Source organism: Odocoileus virginianus, unplaced genomic scaffold, assembly GCF_023699985.2.
Source record: "Odocoileus virginianus isolate 20LAN1187 ecotype Illinois unplaced genomic scaffold, Ovbor_1.2 Unplaced_Contig_11, whole genome shotgun sequence".
Taxonomy (NCBI): domain Eukaryota; kingdom Metazoa; phylum Chordata; class Mammalia; order Artiodactyla; family Cervidae; genus Odocoileus; species Odocoileus virginianus.
The window spans coordinates 1349909-1375119 of record NW_027224328.1 but is presented as its reverse complement, the minus strand read 5'-3'; the positions used below and the strand labels follow the sequence as shown (position 1 = coordinate 1375119).

General features: G+C 39.1%; 1 protein-coding gene across 1 annotated transcript; it reads right to left on the bottom strand.

The window, feature by feature from the left end:
- Positions 1–7051: 7051 nt before the first annotated feature.
- Positions 7052–25211, bottom strand: LOC110143548 (C-type lectin domain family 2 member D11-like). The gene is made up of 7 exons (XM_070464013.1): positions 25111–25211; positions 16609–16663; positions 13290–13418; positions 11855–12030; positions 11148–11254; positions 9317–9494; positions 7052–7322 (listed from the first exon to the last, which is right to left on the bottom strand). The coding sequence occupies exons 2-6, from the start codon at positions 16625–16627 to the stop codon at positions 9350–9352; spliced, it is 576 nt and encodes a 191-aa protein (XP_070320114.1). The 5' UTR covers positions 16628–16663; positions 25111–25211; the 3' UTR covers positions 7052–7322; positions 9317–9349.

Sequence of the window (25211 nt, the reverse complement as noted above, 5' to 3'; positions counted from 1 at the left end):
GCTAAAAAGACAAGGAAAGGAGCCTCCTGCTGTCACCTTAGAGAAATATTCACAACCTAAAAGTTGAGAGTTATGTTTTATTTGGTGGGAATTTTTAGGACTTCAAGCCTGGAGGCAGCATCTCAAGTGACCCTGAGAGAACTGCTTTGAGGAGCAGGGAAGGAGCCTGGTTAAATAGAAGCTTTACAACAAAGGGCAGGGAGTCTGAACATCAAATGATTGTTGCTAATTAAAGAGAACCAGATATCCCAGATTGTTGTTAATTAAAGAAAGCCAGATGACTTCCCAGGAGGTGCAATGGTAAAGAATCTACCTACCAATGCTAGAGACCCAAGAGACATGAGTTCAACCCCTGGATCAGAAAGAATCCCTGGAGTAAGAAATGGCAACCCACTCCAGTAGTTGTGCCTGGAGAATCCCCAGGGGTTCTATAAGTCAGTCATAGAAGGGCAAACACTGCATGATTCCAGATACCTGAGGCATCTACAATAATCAGACTCATAGATGCCAAGGACAGAATGGTGGCTGCCAGAAACTGGAGGGAAGGAAAACTTGGAGTTGCTAATAAACATACAAAAAAAATTTCATTTATGCAAGATGAATAAGTTTTAGATATCTCAAAGCTGACTGCAGAAGAATTAATGCTTTTGAACTGTGATGTTGGAGAAGACTCTTGAGAGTCCCTTGGACTGCAAGGAGATCCAACCAGTCCATGCTAAAGGAAATCAGTTGGTGTTCATTGGAAGTACTGATGTTGAAGCTGAAACTCCAATATTTTGCCCACCTGATGCCAAGAGCTGACTCACTGGAAAAGACCCTGATATTGGTAAGGATTGAGGACAGGAGGAGAAGGGGACAACATAGGATGAGGTGGTTGGATGGCATCACTGACTCAATGGACATGAGTTTGGGTAGACTCTGGGAGCTGGTGGTGGACAGGGAGGCCTGGCATGCTGGGTTTCATGGGGTAGCAAAGAGTCAGACACGTCTGAGTGACTGAACTGTATAACGTTGTACCTATAGATAAAAATGCTATGTTATGTATTTAAAAATTTGTTAAGAGAAGAGGTCTCCTGTTAAGTATTCTTATCACAATTTAAAAAATTGTCAAACTATTTCACTGAGTACCTGTAATATTTTATACTCCCATCAGCAATGCAGTTTCTCTGCATCCTCATCAAAATTTTACATTGTCATTCTTCTTCTTCTTTTTTTTTTTTTTTTTTTTGTAATTCTGGCAAGTTTTTGCTACTTATCATGTGGCTTTAATTTTTACTTCTATAGTGATTAATGGCCATAAGCATCTATTCTTGGTCTTTGCTCTCTGGATATTCTCTTCTGGGAAATATCTGTTCATGTCTTTTCTGGGAAATGTTTACTATGTCCCTTCTGGGAGATGTCTGCTCATGTCTCTTGCCCGTGGTCTGGCCTTTGTCCAAGTTCCTGGAGGCAACCATGAAAGCTTTGGATTTTCCCAAGGAACAGGAACATCCTGGTTAGAGTAGACAAAGAATGTCATGTGCCATTTCAGTAAACAAAGGATGCTGTGGCCATAACTCTTATCAGTCACAACAGCTGCCCAAAATAGTGCCTCCTGATAGGAATTCAAGAAGGAGAAAAACAGGACACTGGTCCTAGATGGTTAAAATGCCTATCAAAGGAATAATTTCAGTGAGTCCAGATTCTTGCATCTTCCCATTCATAGAAAAGCACTAAAATTATTATTAATTTAAGATGCCTCTTTTATGGTTAGTGGTAATCTTTTGATGTTCAAATACTTTTTTTTTTTTCAGCAAAAACTCATATATTCTGGGCTTCCCTGGTGACTTAGATGATAAAGAATCTACTTGCAATTCAGGAGACCAGGTTTGATCCCTGGGTCCAGAAGATTCCCTGGGAAAGGGAACAGCTACCCACTCCAGTATTCTTGCCTGGAAAATTTCCATGGACAGAGGAGCCTAGCAGGCTACAGTTCACGGGGTCACAAAGAGTCAGACAACTGAACATCTAACACTTACATATTCTGGGATCCTCCCTTACCCTTTTGAAACAGTCCCTCAGAGGCTGCCAACCATGGGCTATAGTCCTCAATAATTCTGCCAAATAAAATATGATTCTCAACTCTTAGCTTGTGTATATTTTTCAGTCAACAATAGTTTATGCTACTGTGAGGATGGTCATACCAGAAAGAACAACCATGTAAGCACAAGTGAATAGAGGGTTGGGGCTTTGAGTTGCATGATATTAGGCTTCTGTCCAGGAGTGGGAGTAGAATATACCAAAGTCAGTTGCTTTTCATTACATTAACAATTAACAAGCAAAAATGTAGAATTGAAAGCAAAATGCCCTTTATATTAGCACCCTAAAAATGAAATGCTTAGGTAAAAATCTAAAAATATGTGTACAAGTTCTATATGAGGAAAAGCACAAAATTTGGATGAACAGAATCGAAAAACTAAACAAATCAAGAGATATTCCATGTTTACAGATAGGAAAACTCAATATTGTCAAGATGTCAGTTCTTCCCAATGTGATCTATAGATTCAATATAATCACAATAAAAAGAACAGAAAGTTATTTTATGGATTTTTACGAAGTAATTCTAAAGTTTATATGGCAAAAGACCTATAATAGCCAACCCAATATTGAAGGAGAAGAAAATTGAGAACAGACTCTTCAATGTCAAGACTAGTTATCTAGCTACAGTAATCAAGATACTGTGACCAAATAAGACAAAGAAATCAACAGGACTGAAAAGAGCGACCAGAAGTAGACCCTCATAAACGTAGTCAACTGAACTTGGACAAAAGAGAAAAGGCAATAGAAAGGAGAAAAAGCAGCCTTTTCAACAAATGATATTTGAACAATTGAACATATACATACACAGAAATTATCTAGACATTGATCAAATATCCTTTATGAAAAATAACTCAAAATTGATCATGGACCTAAAAGTAAAATGCAAAACTATAAAACTAGAAGATAACATAAGAGAAAACCTACATGCCTTTGGGTATGATTGCCGGGGTCCAGCCCCAGCAGGATCCAGGGGAACCCTCAGGATGAACGGCGTCGGTGAGAGAAGACAGACAGACACACACACACAGACGTTGCGTAGAAGAGGTAGCTTTTTTTTTATTTTTAGGATAGCTCAGTTTTTATAGAATGAATGTTACCTCCCCCTTAAGTCACCACATATTACATCAGATATTGGTTTGTGCTTCCGTCAATATTTTTTCCCCATGTTTTTCCCCTAAGCATTCATCTAGAACGTTTCCGATTGCAGGGTTTATACTTAAATATCCCGTACATAATCTTCTTGCTTCAATGGCCTAACATTCTCACTCTAACAAAAACAATGTTTCATAAATCTCAGGTATAGTGTAAATTCTTTGGACAATAAAACAATACATGGGAAGGGTTACAGTAACATGTTTGACATTTCTGAAAATAGTACCATGAGAAAAACCTGATATTTTTCTTTACCTGAAACCACAAAATCTCAATTTACAACGATTAACTATTAAACAGCAAAAACACCTCTAAAGCAGCAAAACACCTCTATTAATAGTAAGATAATGGCAGTAAAACTGGTTAATATAAATCTTCTATTAAAATCCTATATACCCCATTTTCTAATTTTACAAAAATACCCATAATATCCCATGTTGTTTAAAGAAAGGGAAACAATGAACAAATAGCAGCAAGGAAATAGCAATAATGAAAACCCTCTCAACCAAGGAGCAAGTAAACTGAAGCAGTATATCTACTTCTAAATCTAAATGCCTCTACTCTTTTCTATTCTAGAACATTATAATCTTTTAAGCAAGCAGCCAAACTATACCTGTGGCCTTTTCTTTTATGACTTGATGTTTATGGTCATGTCCTGAGCCAGAGCAATCATGAGCATTTCCAAAAAGGCTTGGACTTTTCCAGCGAGGCCTTATTACTATATATTATCATTTCCAAAAATTAATAGAAAGCCCAACAACAGTAAGACAGAAGGAAGAAAGGGACATACCAGGCCCCCGGGACAACCTCGAGGGGAAGAGCTGCCTTGCAGGTTCCTTTCTCATCCTGGCGGCTCCCAACATATGATGATCTCTTTTTAGCTATAATATCAAAGATGCAATCCATTAAAGAAATAATACAGTATACTAATGCATATATATGAAATTTAGAAATATGGTAACGATAACCCTATATGCAAAACAGAAAAGGAGACAGATGTACAGAACAGAATTTTGGACTCTATGGGAGAAGGCAAGGGTGGGATGTTTCGAGAGAACAGCACCAAAACATGTATATTATCTAGGGTGAAACAGATCACCAATCCAGGCTGGATGCATGAGACAAGTGCTCGGGCCTGGTGCACTGGGATGACCCAGAGGAATTGGGTGGAGAGGGAGGTGGGAGGGGGGATCGGGATGGGGAATACTTGTAAATCCATGGCTGATTCATGTCAATGTATGACAAAAACCACTACAATATTGTAAAGTAATTAGCCTCCAACTAATAAAAATAAATGGAAAAAAAAGAAATAATAAGTTGGACTTCATGAAAATTAAAAAAAAAACTTTTACTCTAGAAAAAAACAGCATTAAGAGAATTAGAAGCAAACCAGACTGGGAGAAAATATTTGCAAAAGACACATCCAATAAATAACGGCTACCCAAAATATATATACAAAGGGCTCTTAAAACTCAATCTTAATAGATACATCATCAAAAAAGATATACAGATGGCAAATAAGCACATGAAAAAAAAATGCTCTGTACCATATACCATCAGGGAAATGCAATTAGAGTAATGAAAAATCATGAGGTACGGCTGCATACCTATTAAGATCAGAATCTGGAACACTGACAAAACCAAATGCTTAAAGCGCAAGCAACTCTCATATATTGGGAAAGACAAAATGATACCAACCCTTTGGAAAGAATTTGGTGGTTTCTTATACAACTAAATATACTGGCGCCATATGATTTAGCAACTGCACTCCTTGGTATTTGTCCAAAGATGTTGGAAAAGTCTATACAAATAAAAACCTGCACAAGTATGTTTTTAGCAACTTTATTCATTATTACCAAAATTTGGAAGCAGTCAAGACATGTTTCAGTGGGTGAATGTATAAACTGTGGAACAGTCAGACAAAAATTATTATTCAGATGTATTTAAAAATGAGCTATCAATCCATGAAAAGATATGGAGGAAACTTAAATGCATATTCAGTTCAGTTGCTCAATCGTGTCCGACTCTTTGTGACCCCATGAACAGCAGCATGCCAGGCCTCCCTGTCCATCACCAGCTCCCGGAGTTCACCCAGACTCATGTCCATCGAGTTGGTGATGCCATCCAACCATCTCATCCTCTGTTGCCCCCTTCTCCTCCTGCCCTCAATCTTTCTAGCATCAGGGTCTTTTCCAATGAGTCAACTCTTAGCATCAGGTGGCCAAAGTACTGGAGTTTCAGCTTCAGCATCAGTCCATCCAATTAACACCCAGGATTGATCTCCTTTAGGATGGACTGGTTGGATCTCCTTGCAGTCCAGGGAACTCTCAAGAGTCTTTTCCAACACCACAGTTCAAAAGCATTAATTCTGTTTCACCCTAGATAATATACATGTTTCGATGCTGTTCTCTTGAAACATCCCACCCTCGCCTTCTCCCAGAGTTCACAAGTCTGTTCTATACATCTGAGTCTCTTTTTCTGTTTTGCATATAGGGTTATCGTTACCATCTTTCTAAATTTCATATATATGTGTTAGTATAATGTAATGGTCTTTATCTTTCTGGGCCTGGCGCACTGGGAAGACCCAGAGGGATCGGGTGGAGAGGGAGGTGGGAGGGGGGACCGGGATGGGGAATACATGTAAATCCATGGCTAATTCATTTCAATGTATGACAAAAACCACTGCAATGATGTAAAGTAATTAGCCTTCAACTAATAAAAATAAATGGAAAAAATAAAAAACAGATAAGCAAAAAAAAAAAAAAGCATTAATTCTTCTGCAGTCAGCTTTGAGATATCAAAAGCATCCATTTATTCGGCACTCAGCTTTCATCACAGTCCAACGCTCAATCAAATGGTGACCAGATCACACTTTGGGTTAGAATAATCCCTCTGGTTATAAGATAAAGAATGAGTCAGAATGAATTTAAAGAGGAAGAATGCGTAAGTCTCAAAGCATGTGGATGTGTTTCTTTGTAATTCTTCAAGTTTGTTCCTACATGATGTCTGAATGATTAATCCAATCAGTAGTGATTTCCACTGATGTGTTAGAAACTGATTCATTCCATTCCTTGACTTTCTGCTAGTTCCAGTAGGAAAGTGACAATGGACTTATCATCACATAGACATTCCAGAATAATTGCTGTTATTTTTTATTTTATTTCCACAGAGCAATGATGGGGAAAAAACTAGTAATTGGACTTCCCTTGTGGCCCAGTGGTTAACAATCTACCTGCCAAGACAGGGGACACAGGATTGATCCCTAGTCTGGGAGGATTCCATGCGCCTTGGGGCAACAAATCCTGTGCATCATAATTATTGAGTCCTGGCGCCCTAGAGCCCACTTTCTGCAACAAGAGAAGCCAGTGCAGTGAGAAGCCCACACACCACAACTAGAGAGTAGCCCCATACTGCAACTAGAGAACAGCCTATCCAGTGAAACTAGTAATTGTATTTATTTTTCATGTGAAGAAACTCTGCTTTGAGTGGCTATTTAATTTACAAAGCTCATAGCTAAAAGATGGAACGCATGGCTTGAAAATTAGTTTGTAAAAGAATACTAAGCCAGTTAGGGTCACAATTTGACTCAAACATCATTTGTAAGCTAATCACAAAGTAGCAGAAACCAAGAAAACAGAGCAGAATCTCATAGTCTTGAAGGCATTATATATTCACAGGTATGTTTAAACCATATTCAGTATTTGAGACATTGTACTAGTCTCTGAGAATATAGAAGTGAGCTAGATATAGTCTAGGAATCTTAGAAAACCTGAGGCAAAATGATTGTAAGACAAGAAAAAAATAAAACAAACACATAATCTCATGTATAAAAATATAATTATACAATATATAAAATTACATACAAAACTGACTTTGTCAGAATTTCACATATTACAATAATTACAAAGTCTCGTGTTCTGCAGTCCCTACCATGCCAAGCTAAGTCATTACAGTCGTGTCCAACTCTTTGCAATCCCATCAGGCTCCTCTGTCTATTGGGATTCTCCAGGCAAGAATAATGGAGTGTGTTGCCATTTTCTTCTCAGTTCTGCAGCCCATGGGGTCACAAAAGGTCAGACATGGCTGGGTGACTGCACAAAAAGAGGAAACTGATAAGACAAACATCATATGATATCGCCTATACATGGAATCTAAAAAACTGTACAAATGAACTGATATAAGAAACAGAAATATAGTCAAAGATGTAGAAATCAAACTTATGGTTACCTGGTGGTAAAGGAGTGGAGAGGGATAAATATGGAGATTGAGATTGAGGTATACACACAACTCTCTACAAAATGTAGAACATACTATATCTGTTAAGATCCTACTATATTGCACAGGGAATGTCACCCTAAATTGTGTGAATTTGTAAAGGGAAAATAGTCTATAAAAGAATGCACACATGTACCTGCATAGCTAATTCACTCTGCTGTATACCTGAAATAGGCAGGACGGGGGATCGGGATGGGGAACACATGTAAATCCATGGCTGATTCATGTCAATGTATGGCAAAAACCACTACAATATTGTAAAGTAATTAGCCTCCAACTAATAAAAATAAATGAAAAAAAATTTTTTTTACAAAAGAAGAAATCAAGAAATATACAAGTGAGATGGGAGAAATGGAAGTATTGGATTGGCCAAAACGTTCATTTGGGTTTTTCCATGTTTAACATGTTATGGAAAAACTGGAACACACTTTTTGGCCAACCCAATAACAGAGCAAGAATGCATTATAAATTGCTATTTCATCCTTTTTGGCACTCATGAGCACAGTGTAGCTAATGCTATAAAAATTTTAAACATTTTGTTTCTTAAAACTCAGTAATATGTAAACAGTTCTGAGATTTTGGTATCACAGCCTTCATTAGTAGAAGTATTTAACTATTTGTGATGTAAGTGGGATAAAAACAGGATATTTTAAATCTAATAAAGTTAAATAAAAAATTGGTGTATATATATATTTATTTAACACACTGTAATTAAAAACATGAACACTGAGAATAAGTGTAAAAAGCACTTTTCCAATGTTTCTAATTCTACTGTTTTAAAATATAAAATCTAAAAGTAATGTTAGTCTTGGTAATTTTTAAAAATTTTATTTGGCTACACCACATGTTAGTCATGGCACATGGGATCTTCAATTTTCCTTGCAGCATGTGGAATCTTTGTTTTCTTTTTTTTTGCCAACTTCTGTGATTTCTTGTTTTTTTTTTTTTTTTCATTCTTTTCTCTGCTCTTTGTGGTAAAAAGTGTTTCGTTTTGTTTTTTCTTTCCATTGGAGTGTAATCCCACATGCGGCAACTAAAGATTCCATGTGCTGTATAGCTGATTCATTTTGTTGTACAGCATGCGGGAATCTTTAGTTGCCGCACATGGGACTTTCTAGTTGTGGCATGTGGGATCTAGTTCCTTGACCAGGGATCAAACCCAGGCCCCTTGCATTGGGAGCATGGAGTCTTAGCCACTGGACCACCAGGAAGTCCTAAGTCTTAGTGCTTTTGAGAATTTCCCTATATATTTATAACCGATACTAAGAGGATTTTGAATGTGTTAGCCAGTTATAAATTTCTCATTATCATTTTGCATGGTTTCGGCTATCGTAGTTATTTTTGTGGTCCCATGTGTGCACAGAACAGTGCTATCTGTCTAACAAAAGATGAATTCATTCATATTTTGTTGTTCGGTCACTGAGTCATGTCCAAATCTTTGCGACACCATGGACGGCAGCACGTCAGGCTTCTCTATCCATTCACAGTTATCAGGTTCAAATATAAGTATCAACTCATATTATTTAACCCCTGGAGGAGGACATGAAAACCTACTCTAGCATTCTTGCCTGGAGAATCTCATGGACAGAAGAGCCTGGTGGGGTACTGTCTATAGGGTCACAAAGAGTCCGATACGACTGAAGCAACTTAGCACATACATTATTTAACACTTAGAATTATGTTCTTCCAAATCCCTATATCATTCAAGAATAGCTTACTTCTTCACTGCTAACAAATACTATAAGTGAATTTTGATGATAAATTTTCAGCAGATCAGGCAATACAGCAGCAACTATATATAGCAACTTACAATGCATCTCCTGGAAATGGTGTGTGAAATTCCCTAAAAAGGCCTTGAAGTACTTAAAGGTATGAAGACATTACTATTTGTCTTGCTGCAAATCCATTTTCTATTTGCGTATACCCTGGAACTACTAATTCTAATGTCATTCAGGTAGGCACATTCCCCAGTTCCTGTGATGACAAATCTGAAACCAAACACAAAAATATTAAAAAGCATAGGTTAGACATCTGCATTCCTTCCTCCTCATATTCTTCCACACCCCCACTCCAGGTATTTTTAATGTGAACCAGAAAAAAGTAAAAATCTGTCTTCATATGGCTTCTTAGTACATATACATCATTTCTGTATTTAGTTCCTTTTATATTCTCTAACTCCCTACCTGAATATCAGAAGATTATCATTGCCCATCCCAAATCCAGTTATGCTGTTTACTAGTTATTTAGTGCTTGCTGTTGTGGCCAAATGAACTGCTGCCATAGATAGAGATAAAAGAAATTTTCACATATTGAGATATAGGGAAGTCATTCTGGCTTATACATGAGTTAACTTTAATTTTAGGCCATCTGTAAAACCCTGTTTGTGGCCTATCAAGCATATATTGTACTTTTGCTTTAATTACTAAAGAAAAGGGCACATTGACCAGAAGTAAAGAATGTCCATGTTAAAAATAAAGGTTACCCAGAGGGATCGGGTGGAGAGGGAGGTGGGAGGGGGACCGGGATGGGGAATACATGTAAATCCATGGCTAATTCATTTCAATGTATGACAAAAACTACTGCAATGTTGTAAAGTAATTAGCCTCCAACTAATAAAAATAAATGGAAGAAAAAAGAAAAAAAAAGAAAAAGAAAAATAAAGGTTAAATGTCTGTCTTCTGGGGACACTAGTGCTGGCCCTCCTTCAATGATAAGACTCCCTTCCCAGGTGCCAAGGCCGTACTGACCTGTTCTGTATGTGCTGGTCTGTTCTTTCTTTCATTTGAAATCTTGAAGGAATGTGACCCTGACTTGTTTAATGTTCTCTCTCCTGAAAAAATGTAAAACTGGGCTAGAAACCCTGTTTCTCTGAAGCAGTTTCTCAGAGTGATCTGGGAGGTAGGCTTCCTTCCAGGCTAGTCCTCAGCTTGGCTGAAATAAAACTCTTTTCTATTCTTTTATTTTTGATCATTTATTGATTATTTTCATTGGCCTTAAATGAAGATGATTTTCAGTGTTCTCCTGACCTGTTTCGTACATGTGTGAAAATAAAAGTATGTACTTACTAGTAAATTCTTAAATGGACTTGGCTTTGATTGAGGGAAATGATTGCCCCTTTTTATTCTGTCTGCTCCAGTGTAATGGTTACAGTTAAGACCTCCCCACTGAAGTGTTCACAACCCAAGATGTGTTACTAAGTTTCTTCCAGAGATAAATTATCACAGGAGGGATTCCCTCTGGGTCCCTGACAACCTTCCTTTTAGGAATAAACACAGCAGCTGGCAGAGTGGACTGAGGGTCTATGGATACCCATTCTTCAGTGGCTTTCCAAGACTATAGGACCCCAGAGTACCTCAGCTGTTCTCTCTACATTCTAAATACAGATTTCAGCACAGTTTAAGTCAGTGAGTGAAAGCAGAACTATGTCTAATGTCATCATCATGCTAAAGATTTCAACTGAAAACATGCTATATAAACTTTTCCCAAAGGCACTGCTAATAAACAGAAGAGCATACAAAGGATTTCTATTTATTACATCATAGTGCAGGAAACCTTCCATGATATTACATTTACATTCCCATAAATACAACTCACACCCATAACTACATATTCATACAATAGAAGGCAGCCTAAAAACTTACGAGGCATTATATTTAGAGTTGTCTGTCCACTTCCAAGGATGATTTGATGATTCTCTGCTAAGGCCAATCCAATTGTCGGAAGAGTCTTTGTATCTTTTCAGAAAGTTCTATTATAAAACACAGAAAGCAAAAAGACATGTCTCCTTCATTTTACCCTTGAGTCCTCTTCCCCCCAGCCTTCTCTCTTTGGATGACAGCCTGATATAACTGAGAAGCTTAGACACTGAAGGGAGAAGTCTAGTCCCCAGTTCTCAGCTTAAGTCACTCAAGCATCTCTGATCCTAAATTATATTAAATTGATCACACATCCCAATTTGACTGGGAAAGTCCCAGGTTATGCCTGTGGTTCCAACATAATATTGTCACTTCCAACATGCCAACATAATATTGTCACTTTCACTCCCCAAAATGTCCCAATTTGGATGATAAATTACATGATTACCAAACTTTGTTTTTACAACGGGAACAATATATCTAATTTTAAGGTTAACCATGAGGATTACATCAGAGAACGTGTCTAAATTGTCTCACACGGTTCCAGGCAGAGGACATACCCAAGAAATATCAGGCACTAATATGCACTCCAAGCCCCCAGGTCTGCCTGGAATGGGGTTCTTCCTCTTTTTTCAGCTGTCACCCTGTGCAGCCTACATCCTTATCAGGGGCTAAGTATTTAACAAAGAACATGATCCAAAAATATACCTTACCAGCTCCTCCTCCGTTTCAAACTGAACAAGAACAGCTCCCAGTGAAGTACAGAATGTCTGACTGAATGTCCAATTCTTTGAGTCTTCCGAAAAATAAAAACACTTATACCCAAATCCAATCCATCCTTTTGGGCAAGCGACATACAGAACATGTGGGTCTGGCTTTCTGCTTCTCACTAAAAGTTGGACAGAAACACTGCAGCATATCAAATAAATTTTCTTATCCCTTTTATCTACTTTTCCACTTACCATCCTGAGGTCAGTCTTTTTTTACATATGTATATACACATGTGTGTACATGTCTATGGAAGTACAGTATAACTCAATTCCAAAATGAGGGGTTGGAAAAAAAGCATGGCCAAAGAGCAACTACACTCTTGTACTTTTATGGCCTTGGCTAATAATCTTTTGCTTTTCTCAAAATGTGAACTGGGGCTACTTTCTACAGGTAGACAGATTCTTAGAAATGTTTCCCAAGCCCAGATTTGTCTGTTTTTCCAAATGAATAGTTTTCCTTTATATGTATTTTGGCACCATCCATTACATAATTTTCTCTCATCTTATTTTACTTCCAGGAACATATTCTCCAGTGCATTTCTAATGCCTCTTAGAATGTTATCAGCCTTAGTCATTTATAAAACACCAACTGTTACTCAATACTTGGAAATGTGATTGCACTTAACTGCTTGCCAAAACAACAAGTCTTTTGAGGTCGTTTTTTGTTTTTGGTTTCTGGGAAAATGGAATATTGAGATCTGTGATCACTTGCTGAGTACAAACTAGTGGCAGTTGCTTTTCCCAAGTGATTTTATTATATTGAGGATTTGCCTTAGAATAGAATGTTCTATGAAAACTATTATGTTAATAAATATACACATTACATGATTCTCAATGTAGCAGTCAAAATATTATTCTACAATGAAATTCAGATCATGGCATTCCTCTCCTACAATTTCCCTCTTCTTGCTATCCCCCAATGAACTCAGATTAAAAGCCAAAGTCTTTACCTGACTCATTAGGCTGTGACCTCCCTGACCCCCAGCTCATTATTCTTCCTCATTCTCACCTTGCTTCAAGTGTAGAAGCCTCCGTGCTGTTCCCCAAACCTGCCAGGAGCTTCCTCCTTTCATTCTACTTGTTCCTGCCATCTGCAATGCTTTCCCCACATGCCCAATGGCTCCTTCATTTCCTTCAATAGTTTGCTGAACAGTCGTTTTCTCAAGGAGGCTTGCCCTGGACATTTACATTTATCTCAACCTATTACCCTATACTATAACATCTGCATCTTCCTGCTATTAATAGAATAGGAGTATTTTGTTCACTGATACACCTCAAGCATTTCACACACCCTGGAACATAATAGAGCTCAATAAATATTTATTTACAATGTGAATGTGCAAACAACATCATATGGCTTGAAGAACAGGTAACTCACCTGCCACAAGAGTGAAAAGTAACACCACATTTAGAGCTATAAGCACAATGATAATCACGATGCAGCAGTAAAGTTTGGCAGGTGTAACAGGAGATGTAATTGCTAGGCCTTTCTTTTGGAGATCTTTACCTGTAATTACAAATGTCATAATCTCAATCTCATGGAGGTATTAGGAAGAAAAACTCAAATTTATCACAGAATCAACACATAAAGTCAGCTGTACCTCACTTCCCCTATTGCCAAACTCCCTCACAAAAGGTCCATGTCCAGGAGAGATGGCCACGTCCAAAAGCAACTAGAGGTAAGAGAAACTGAAGCTGTTTTCCCTGGAGAGTCTTCCAGTTATTGGAAGAAGAGCTAATAAGAGAGTAAGAAATGAAAAGAGCAGAAATCAGAAAGAAATAAAAACATACAAACAATTCAGATTTACCTCCATAAATAACAAATTTGGTTAGAAGTTCTGAGAGGACCATTAGAAAATTAATCACTTTAATTCGTCATATTAACAGAATAAGAGAAAAGAAATGTACAGAACAGAATTTTGGACTCTGTGGGAGAAGGCAAGGGTGGGATGTTTCGAGAGAACAGCATCGAAACATGTATATTATCTAGGGTGAAACAGATCACCAGCCCAGGCTGGATGCATGAGACAAGTGCTCGGGCCTGGTGCACTGGGAAGACCCAGAGGAATCGGGTAGAGAGGGAGGTGGGAGGGGGGATCGGGATGGGGAATACATGTAAATCCATGGCTGATTCATTTCAATGTATGACAAAAACCACTACAGTATTATAATTAGCCTCCAACTAATAAAAATAAATGAAAAAAGAAAGAAAGAAAGAAATGGATATGACCATGTCAATAAGTATGACATAGAATGTGGAAAAACATAACAGTCATCCAAAATAACAAAGCCCAACAAATTATGAACTGAACTTTCACTTTTCATAGAAATAGTGCCGCTAATATGATACTTAATGGTGAAAAAGTGAAGGCCTTCCTCCAAAGATCAGGAACAAGGCAAGGATGCCTGCTCTCACCAATCCAATTTACCATTTTACTAGAGGTTCTATGAGTGCCAATAAGGCAAGAAAAGTAAATAAAGCAAAAGTAAAAAAGGCAAAAAGATTAGAAAGAAGTGAAAGTGCTTCTAGAAGTCATATCCACTCTCCTCCCAGTAGAAATATTAATTTGAAAATTATCTGCACATGAAAATACCTTCCCCAGAGCCAAGGATTCCAGGCACACCCACCCCTGCCTCATCCCAGCTTCTTGCCCTCCAGCAATCCCAGCAGACAATGCAGGCTCAGACAGCTTCCACCCCGGGGCTTCCTGTGGGCTCCTAGGAGCCAGGCTCCTGTCTCTCCGCTGCACCTGCCAATTCCAGCAGCTCCAGGTGGGGCTCCTGAGACATTTGGCTCCTGATGAACTCCTGGGGTCCAGGCCCCCCAAACCCTTCCTTCAGGACTGGGCAGTCCAGCACAGAGACCCATTCCCCGTGGGAAAAGGGGAGTAAAATAGCACCTGCCTTCACTACACATTCCAGATCTGCTTTTCCCATCAGTCTGACTCCTGCAGCCCTGTATGACTCCCTGCAAACTCAGCAACCGAGGCCCCCCTCTCCCCGGTGCCTGCCAGCTCCAGTGAGCCAAGTGACTCCTGTGACACCAGCAGGCTTCTGGGAACTAAGGCCTCCTTTCACTCCAGTGACTGGTGGCTCTAGCAGCCCTAGGCAGCTCCTGTGACTTCCCTGCTGGCTGCCATGAATCAAGAAACCAACATAAGCAGTTGGGAAAAATAATTAAATACATTATATTTATATATATATATAATTATATATTAATTATATTATATATTTAATTATAAAAATAATAAAATACAGTGAGCTGCCACAATATGTGCATCAGAGTGGCAAATAAAATAGCAAAACTAAGTGATAGGGAAAAAAAGATACAAATGGAATTCTCATGAACTGTTGGAAATACAACTGTATAGCCACTTTGGAAAATAGCTTGGCAGTTAGGTGTGGTGAACATATCCTTACCATATGCCCTAGCAATGCAAGAATCCCTTGGGGTCTATACAAGAGGAATGAAAACTTCCATTTACACGAAAATATAGACTTGAATATTTATGTTAACTTTATTCATTATTGGGCTTCCCTCGTGACTCAGCTGGTAAAGAATCCGCCTGTAAATGCGGAAGACCTGGACTCGATCCCTGGCTTGGGAAGACCCCCTGGAGAAAGGAAAGGCTACCCACTCCAGTATTCTGGGCTGCAGAATTTCATGGACTGTATAGACCGTGAGGTCACAAAGAGTCTGACACGACTGAGTGGCTTTCACTTTACCTTTTTATTCATCATCACCAAAATTGGCAACAATTCAAATATCCTTCAGCTGATAGAAAGATAAACTAATACCACTTAGTACTAGGAGAAAAGAAAAACTTGACTTCATATTCACAATCGCTCATTTCTTATTTTTCTATGGCTTGTTAAATTTTAGTGAGGCTCGCTCTCCCCCCAAGACCCCCAAACTCTGGTTTGCCTGAAAACGTAAACAAGTTCTAAAAAGAGAAGTGAGATGCATCACAGCTCATGTGTGATCATGAGTTCGTGTCCCCGGCACACAAGTGGCAGCTGCTAACTTCAGGATATCACCTACTCTTTACACTTCATGCTCTCTTCCCCAAGGGTCCAAGCCACTTCTTGATCTAATTATAAAATAAGAACCTTTTTCAGAGCACTTTTCCTATTGCAGGAGTCCTTGTAAATAATATCCCTCCTTCTTAACACTATGCTATTGATAACACAGTACAATATGGATGAATTTCAAAGGCACAACGCTTAGTGAAAAAGGTCAGACTCCGTTGACATTCTTCTAAAGCAAGAGTATAAGAAAAGATAACAGATCAGTTTTTATCAAAGGATGGACAGAGAGGAAAGCAATGTTTACAAAGGTGTGGATGTGGGCGGAACTGTTCTTTATAATTATTGTGATGTGGCTACACAACTATATGTATTTGTCAAAACTAGAAGTGTACACCAAAGAATGACTTTTATTTTTTTAAGTTTATTTTTAATTGAAGGATAGTTGTTTTATAGTGTTGTGCTGGTTTCTGCTACACAACAGCATGAATCAGCTATAAGTATACATAGAGCCCCTCCCTGTTGAGCCTCCTCCCACCCTCCCATCCCACCCCTCTAGATCATCACAGAGCCCTGACTGAAGTAAGCTCCCTGAGCTTCCCACTAGCTATCCATTTTGCAGATGGTAGTGTATATATGTCCATGCTACTCTTTCGGTTTGTCCTACTCACCTTCCCCTGCTATGTCCATAAGTCCATTCTCTATGTCTGCGTCTCCATTCCTGCCCTGCAAATACATTCATTTTTCTAGATTCCATATATATGCATTAATATATGATGCTTGCTTTTTTATTTACTTAAATTAATTGGAGCATAATTACTTTACAATACTGTTATGGCCTCTGCAATACATCAACATGAATTGGCCATAGGCAAACATGCCCCTTCCCTCCTAAGCTCCCCCATCCCCCCTCCCTCCCCACTCCATCCCTCAAGGTTACCACTGAGTACCAGCTTTTGGTTTCCTGTATCATATGTCAAACTCCCACTGGCTATCTATTTTACATATGCTAATGTATATGTTTCAATGCTATTCTCTCAAATCATCACACCCTCTCCTTCTCCTACTGTGTCCAAAAGTCTGTTCTTTATGTCTGTGTCTCCTTTGCTGCCCTGCACATAGGCTCATCAGTACTATCTTTCTAGATTTCATACATATGTATTAATATATGATATTAATCTTTCTCTTTCTGACAGTTCACTCTGTGTAACAGGCTCTAGAGGTTCATCCACTTTACTTCTACTGACTCAGATTCATTCCTTTTCATGACTGAGTAATATTTCACTGTATATATGTGCTGCAATTTCTTTATCCATTCATCTGTCAATGAACATCTAGGTTGCTTCCATATCCTGGCTAATCTAAATAATGCTGGAGTGAGCATTGGGGTGCATGTGTCTTTTTGTGATTTTCTCAGGGTATATGCCCAGTAGTGGGATTGCTGGGTGGAATCTTATCTTCTGAATGTCAACTAAAGATCAACATTCATAAATTAGCTACAGAAAAATATGATTTTTTGAAATACCAAATAAAATGAATATTTTTGAAAAAGAAAGAATGAATTTTACTGAATGTCAGTCATATTTTTTAAAAATTTCTGCTGACTTTCTTTAACCACTACATTTCTCTCACTTCACGTGCATCTTTTACAATGATGGTGGGGCGGGGCTCAGTTTAAATGCTAGACAGGGGAAAGAATACAGGATTGGCTTATTTAAATGCTATACAATGACATTTGGATTTGGACTTCATATAAAAATCTCAACCTTCGAGCTTTCTGTCTGTACCTTAAAGCACAACCCTCTTAGAAACTCAATATGTTATGACTTCCATAATTTTTTTCATTGTTAGAAAAGTGAGATGAATATCTCCCCTTATATCTCTCCACTGAATCTCTATTTGCCCCCTTTGGATCTTCTAAAAGTCCCCTCTTTTTCTTCTCTTTTATTTCCTTACTTCTTGCTCCCAACATCCTCCCTTGCTTCATGTTCCACTTTTCTTTCTTGCATATTTACTTCTCTTCTACTTCTTTTGGTAGGGGAATAAAATTTGCCACCTCAGGAATGTCTCCTTGGGATGTAGATTATTCTGGGCTGAAAACCATCAAAGCCCATGAAAAACTCAAGAAGAAACTTTGGTCCTCCGCCTAACTGCCTAAAAGAATTTAGGTAGCATCTGTCCCCAGAATACAGCTGCCACCAGAAATATCTGCAAAGAACAGGGGTTGAGTTTGTGAGGGACATTGAGCAGGGCCTGGAGATCAGAGTTCACTGTGTCCCTAAAGATCACTATCTCTGCACAGCACTGCAAACCTTTACTCACCAAACATTTGGTTTTCCATTTCAATCTCAGTTACCTCCCTTCCCTTTGAAGTCCCAAACTACTACCCCTAACATCTTTCGTGTTTAGCTGGAGATGGCATTTAAGGTGAAGTTTCTAGCCATTTTGGCCAGTTACTCAGTTTTCCTGGGTCTGTCCCACGTAAACATGTTATTCAACTTTTGTTTGATTTTCCCTTGCTACCTGTCTCATGTTAATTTAATTAAGAAGAGCAGAGGAAATTTTCTTCCTCCCTGACACTCTCCTAAGGTGCATTCTCTTTCTGTCTCCCTCTAAATTCATAAGCCTCTTATATTATACTCAACACAAAAACCTTCAAATCGCTAGCTTAAAAAGTGATAATAGGAATTATCTTACAGAAGAACAGAGAAATGAACCATATTACTGGTCTACTGGTTTTAACTTTTAGTTTCATGTCCTAGAAAACTTAGTTAACTTACAGGGACAGTTTAAATTTTCAAAAAAATAGATATCACCTTTGCACTGCTCAAGTAGTTTCACCTACGTGGCTTGCCATTAACACTTGGCAAGAACTTTTGTTTTCATTAAGCATGAATCCTGTGTTTCAGGAACTTAAATATCCCATTGTCCCAGATAAAAGGTAAAGTTCAGGGAGAGGGGAGAATGGAAGAAGAAAGAAGGAAATGCATATTTTTAGCAGAAAATAGAAGCTCAGTAAAAGCTATAAAAAGTATTCTTTCTACTGGACTAAAGAACAAACATGCATAAGCTACGTTCTTTCTCTTTATCATCAAATTTACTATAAACTAAAAATGCTAAAGAATTTGCTGGTGGATAGGTTTAGGTCCAATTCCTACTTTCAAACTCTACATCTGCTTTTAAGCTACCAAAGATTGAAATTTTTAAAAATAGAAATAAATAAATTACAAAGGATCTATACACCAGCAGTCCCAGTTTTTGCAGGTAACTTTTAAAAAATCAATAATTATTCATGATTTTATCAAACAAAGTCTCTTTAAAGAACAATAAGAAATTAATTCTCAGCTCCCAAGTTGCACTAGTAGTAAAGAACCTGCCTGCCAATGCAGGAGACATTAGAGATGTGGGTTTGATCCCTGAGTCCAGAAGATCCCCTGGAGGAGGACATGGCAACCCACTCTAGTATTCTTGCCTGGAGAATCCCATGAACAGCAGAGCCTGGTGTCCTCCTCCAGGGGATTTTCCAGGCAAGAATACTGGAGTGGGTTGCCATTTCCTTCTCCAGGGAATCTTCCCAACCTAGGGATCAAACTTAGGTTTCCCACATTGCAGGCAGACTCTATACTATCTGAGCCACCAGGAAATCCCTTAATTTGACTAAAATGGTTTTGTTTAAGAGATGCTCATGTCGACACATGCACCCCAATGTTCATCGCAGCACTATTTATAATAGCCAGGACATGGAAGCAACCCAGATGCCCATCAGCAGACGAATGGATGAGGAAGCTGTGGTACATATACACCATGGAATATTACTCAGCCATTAAAAAGAATTCATTTGAATCAGTTCTAATGAGATGGATGAAACTGGAGCCCATTATACAGAGCGAAGTAAGCCAGAAAGATAAAGACCATTACAGTATACTAACACATATATATGGACTTTAGAAAGATGGTAACGATAACCCTATATGCAAAACAGAAAAAGAGACTCAGATGTATAGAACAGACTTGTGGACTCTGGGAGAAGGCGAGGGTGGGATGTTTCAAGAGAACAGCATTGAAACATGTATATTATTTAGGGTGAAACAGATCACCAGCCCAGGTTGGGTGCATGAGACAAGTGCTCGGGCCTGGTGGACTGGGAAGACCCAGAGGGATCGGGTGGAGAGGGAGGTGGGAGGGGGGACTGGGATGGGGAATACATGTAAATCCATGGCTAATTCATTTCAATGTATGACAAAAACTACTGTAATGATGTAAAGTAATTAGCCTCCAACTAATAAAAATAAATGGAAAAAGAAAAAAAAAAATAAATTGTAAGACTATTAAAAAAAAGAGAGAGAGATGCTCATGTCATTTTTATGATCGCTTCTGAAAATTTCTAGTAAGACACATTATGTAAACTACTTTGGTAATGTATTCTAAATAGGATGATATAAAGCTTAGCTGAAGATGTGCTATAATCAAAAGTCCAGAGAATGAAAAAAGAGAGAGAACACAGAAGTACACCAGAGCCCACGAGACAGAGAGAGACATAAAGCAAGAGAGAGACAGCGCATGCTTATTCAGTCACTTCCGTCGTGTCTGACCTTGTGACCCCATGGTCTATAGACCGTCAGTCTCCACTGTCCATGGGATTCTCCAGGCAAGAATACTGGGGTGGGATGCCATGCCCTCCTCCAGGGGATCTTCCCACCCAGGGATCAAACCTGCATCTCCTGAATTGCAGGCAGATTCTTTTTACCCACTGAACAACTTGGGAATGCTGGAGAAAGCCAGAGGGAGAGACAAAGGGAAAGTCCTTTGAACACATAAAGGAGCCTCAACAGATTTCATCTAAAACACTTAATGATATCACTGAAAATCACATTTACCCTTAATTCCAAAAGAAAATTTTTCAGGACAGTTTTGTGCCCAAGGGTAAGAAAATATACTTTTATACTTGTATAGATTTTTTTTTAACACAAAATTGTGACTTTTACTCATATTTCTTCCAGAAAATGTGACAACTCATTCAAAGCCCTGATCAAAAGTCACTTCACAAGTAAAGCCATCATGAATTCCCTAGGTTTCATTAAATACCTTGTAGTACAAATCACATCAAATTGTAGTAACTCATTTGTCTGTCCCTGAGATGATGCAGCCCTAAAGTCAGGGTCTAAATACAATTTGTCTTTGTAGCTCTGTGTCTAACAAATAACAGATTCCAAATATATTATTATTAGTCTCAAACAGACTACAGAATAGGTGTCATGGTTAATTTTTTTTAACATATACATGTATCTATTCTTTTTCAAATTCTTTTCCCATTTAGGTTGTTACATAATATTGAGCAGAGTTCCCTGTGCTATATAAGAGGTATGGGTAACTTTTTTTAGTATATGTATTACAAAATTGTTGGTGTCTGTTTGCCATCACCTCTGGAATATGACCATCTATTATTTAACAATATAATGTGAGTTGCCAGAATGCAAGTAGCCAGCAACCTGGAGAAAATACAAAGACTAATTAAAAACAAAACCCAAAGACCATTTTTCTCTTAACCTCCTATAACATAATTCACTGTGCAGTAATATTTAAGTAACATATCCAGAAGCAGAATAACTAACAATTACACACCTTCCCTCTCACCCACCTCTAGTCCCTCAAAACATCTCTCCTTCTATGGAGGTTAACTGTGAAGTACTGATACTTCGGAAGCACAATTTCTCCTCTGCTGTCGTGGTCAGTAGTATAAGAATTCCCTTCCCCAACTCCTGTTTTGTCAAAGTGTATCAATTTTACCTTACCAGATCTCCACGCCTTCCTGTCCTCTCTACAGGTAGGGCCTGTCTCTAAGATTTTTAAAGACGTCTCTGTCATTTTGGTGGTGCTTTTTCTCGGTAGTTTCAAAGCAGGAAACATGAACTGAAAGGAAATTCTGCTAACATTTGAGCTAAACCAGTCCACCACCCTCCCAGTTCAGACTCCACCTCTCACTGCAAAACAGCATGCTGATAAAACTGAAAGTGAAAAAGCTGGCTTAAAACTCAACATTCAAAAATCTAAGATTACGGTATCCAGTCACATAACTTCATGGCAAATAGATGGGGAAACAATGGAAATGGTGGCAGACTTTATTTTCTTGAGCTCCAAAATCATTGCAGATAGTGACTGCAGCCATGAAATTAAAAGACGCTTGCTCCTTGGAAGAAAAGCTATGACCAACCTAGACAGCATATTAAAAAGCAGAGACATTACTTTGCCAACAAAGGTCCATCTAGTCAAAGCTGTGGTTTTTCCAGTTGAGTCATATATGGATGTGAGAGTTGGACTATAAAGAAAGCTGAGTGCCAAAGAATTGATGCTTTTGAACTGCAGTGTTCAATAAGACTCTTGAGAGTACCTTGGATGGCAAGGAGATCAAACCAGTCAATACTAAAGGAAATCAGTCCTGAACATTCATTGGAAGGACTGTTGCTGAAGCTACAATGCTGTGGCCACCTGATGTGAAGAACTTAAACTCATTGGAAAGGACCCTGATGATGGATGGGTCTTTTCAGAAGGCAAAAGGAGAAAGGGGTACCAGAGGATAAGATGGTCAGATAGTATCACTGACTCAATGAACATGAATCTGAGCAAACTCTGGAAGATAATGGAGGACAGAGGAGCCTGGTGTGCTATAGTCCTCCAGGGTCACAAAGAGTTGGACATGAATTAGCCACTGAACAACATTGTGTCACTATGTCACTGGGTGCAGACCTTCCAAAAATATACATGTTGTTGTTCAGTCACTCAGTCATGTCCAACTCTTTGCGACCCCATGGACTGCAGCACGCCAGGCTTCCCTGTCCTTCACCATCTCCTGGAGCTTGCTCAAACTCATGTCCATTGAGTCAGTGATGCCATCCAACCATCTCATCCTCTGTCATCCCCTTCTCCTCCTGCCTTCAATCTTTCCCAGCATCAGGGTCTTTTCCAATGAGTCAGCTCTTCACATCAGGTGGCCATGTTTAGAGTCATCTCTTGTGCTGTTGGAAATGAACATGAGGCAGGAGCTAAATGGACTCCAGGCTCTACAGCTGGACTTTGTCCCCTGTGGACAGATATCCCGAGACAAAGAGGAGGAGGAGCTAAGCCCTGCCCAGATATGAGATAGTACTTTTCTCATGCTCAAGGTCCAGAGGACCTTTCCAAGAATACACCCATAGCAAGGCTCTTTGTAGATCAAAAAGGGAGTAATGTCAACCTGCCCACAGGCCTCTTCACTAGAACCCAACTTGGCCAAGAAATGTGGGTACACACACGGGTGGACACTGATATATACCAAACAAGGACTCAGAATTGGCCAAAGCAAGATGTTTGGCAAAAGGCAACCCATAAGAAAATCTCATAAAAGTGATTCAAAGGACCACAAGGACCTGACACTCTGTGCTTGCCAGTGTGTGCCTATTCACATGTACTCTTTTCCCTCCTAATTAATGTTTCACTTGTTTCACTAGTTTTGGTTTCTCTGTGGAAATTCATTTTCTGGAAATGAATCCTAATGGCCAAGATTCAGCACTCGGCCTGACTTCAATCTCTGGCCAGAAACCAAAGTCCTGTTTCAAGTCCCTGCAGGTTGAGGCCACCCAAGCTCAGACATGTCTTCACAAAAACCTTTGTCTTTCTCTGTTCATGAAAAACAAGCAAAAAAAAAAAAAAAAAAACAAGGAGATCTTAGAGGTGGCACAGCCTCAAGATAAAAGAAACCTATGTCCCTGAATTTCCATGTGGGAGAAAGCTGCGTTCTAATTAGAAACGCCTATATTTCACAGCTACATGAGTGATAAGTAAATATACACTGTGCTATCAATGAAATTTAGGTTATATATTGTAGCAGCTGTGTAACGTATCTAGTCAGAGTGGCAGACTCATTTTTTCCATATTTTTTGCATTACTAATCATTTCTTATCCAGTCACCATATATCTGCAGACTGTTTACTACTATGGTAGGTGCTGAGAAACAAAAGCTCTGCAAATTCTGATGAAGAGGATGAAGCAGGCACCTGGGTCTTGTGTGGGAGAGGTCTGGATGGATTTTCCAGAATGGGTGAGGCAAGGTTAGTGTCTTCTCTGGTGTCTAGTCAAGAGAGGGACATTTTAAAAGATTACAGTTTATAGTACCACCGAAAACCTGACAGAGCTAAAAGCAATGACAAATTTAAATTACAATAGAGTGAACATTATAATGAAGTGCTCAGCATACGAAAATGGAGCTGGAAGGCGAGGGTCCGATTTCAGAATTCAAGAACTAGAACTTCTTTGTAAATTTGTATTGTACCACACAAAAGGACAGAGCAACACCTGCCGATCCCTGTGGCCTCGAGGTACCCCGAGAAATCTTGTTGTCTCCCTCAAGATCTCCCTGCCTCCCTTTCCGGTGTCCGTGTAACTAATCCTTGCTTAACACACTTCACTTCTCGTCAACTGAAGTTTTAATGCTTGAGTAACAAGTTCTGTAATGAACCCATGGCTTCTCCCATTTAAAAAAACAAATAAATAAACTTCCTCCTTTTCTTTTAATGTGTCAATCACAACTCGGAGCTTCCTGCATCTGTGTCTCCAAGCTGGGGCTCTAACAATCCAGCCAAAACTGCGTCTTCTTCTCAACCAGGTCTGTGTTTCTGAAATTTCAGTTAATAAAGGCAATATATTATGAAAATGGTGACACATTTAACCTGCATGACACCAGGAAGGGAACTTTTTTTTTTTTTTAACACTCTTATTCTGCCAGAGGGAGCTTAAGGCTCTTCAGACAAAGCTGAAAGACAAGTCTCCCCAAGAACACTGGGACCTTTGTGTTTCTGGAAAGGAGGGGAATTCAGGCCAGTTCCAAAGGCATCTCAACTTTTCATTAAGATACAATCCTGGGAGTGAGGCAGACGGAGACATAAAAAGGGGAAAGACCCTGAATCAGGTCACTAAGAACGCCTGCCGCCTTCTCTCAGCCTTTCAAAGCCCTTAATCCCTAGACCACAGAGCTTACCCTAAGGAATCTCCCAGTCACCCACTAAAATTTTGCAAACTCCTATGAAGAGGGCAGCTTAGGCGCACAGCCATCTGGGGAGAAATCAAGTCAAATTTTTTCAAATCACCCAACCAGGCCACATGTTCACCCCCTATTGAAACAGCCCTGGAGAATTTGCAACCTGCTTGAGACCAAGAAGGCAGTTTCTTCTTTCTCTTCTCCTCTCGGTAGCGGTTCCTCTTTCACTATGACTTTGCTCTGGAGCAGAGATGGCCAAATGGG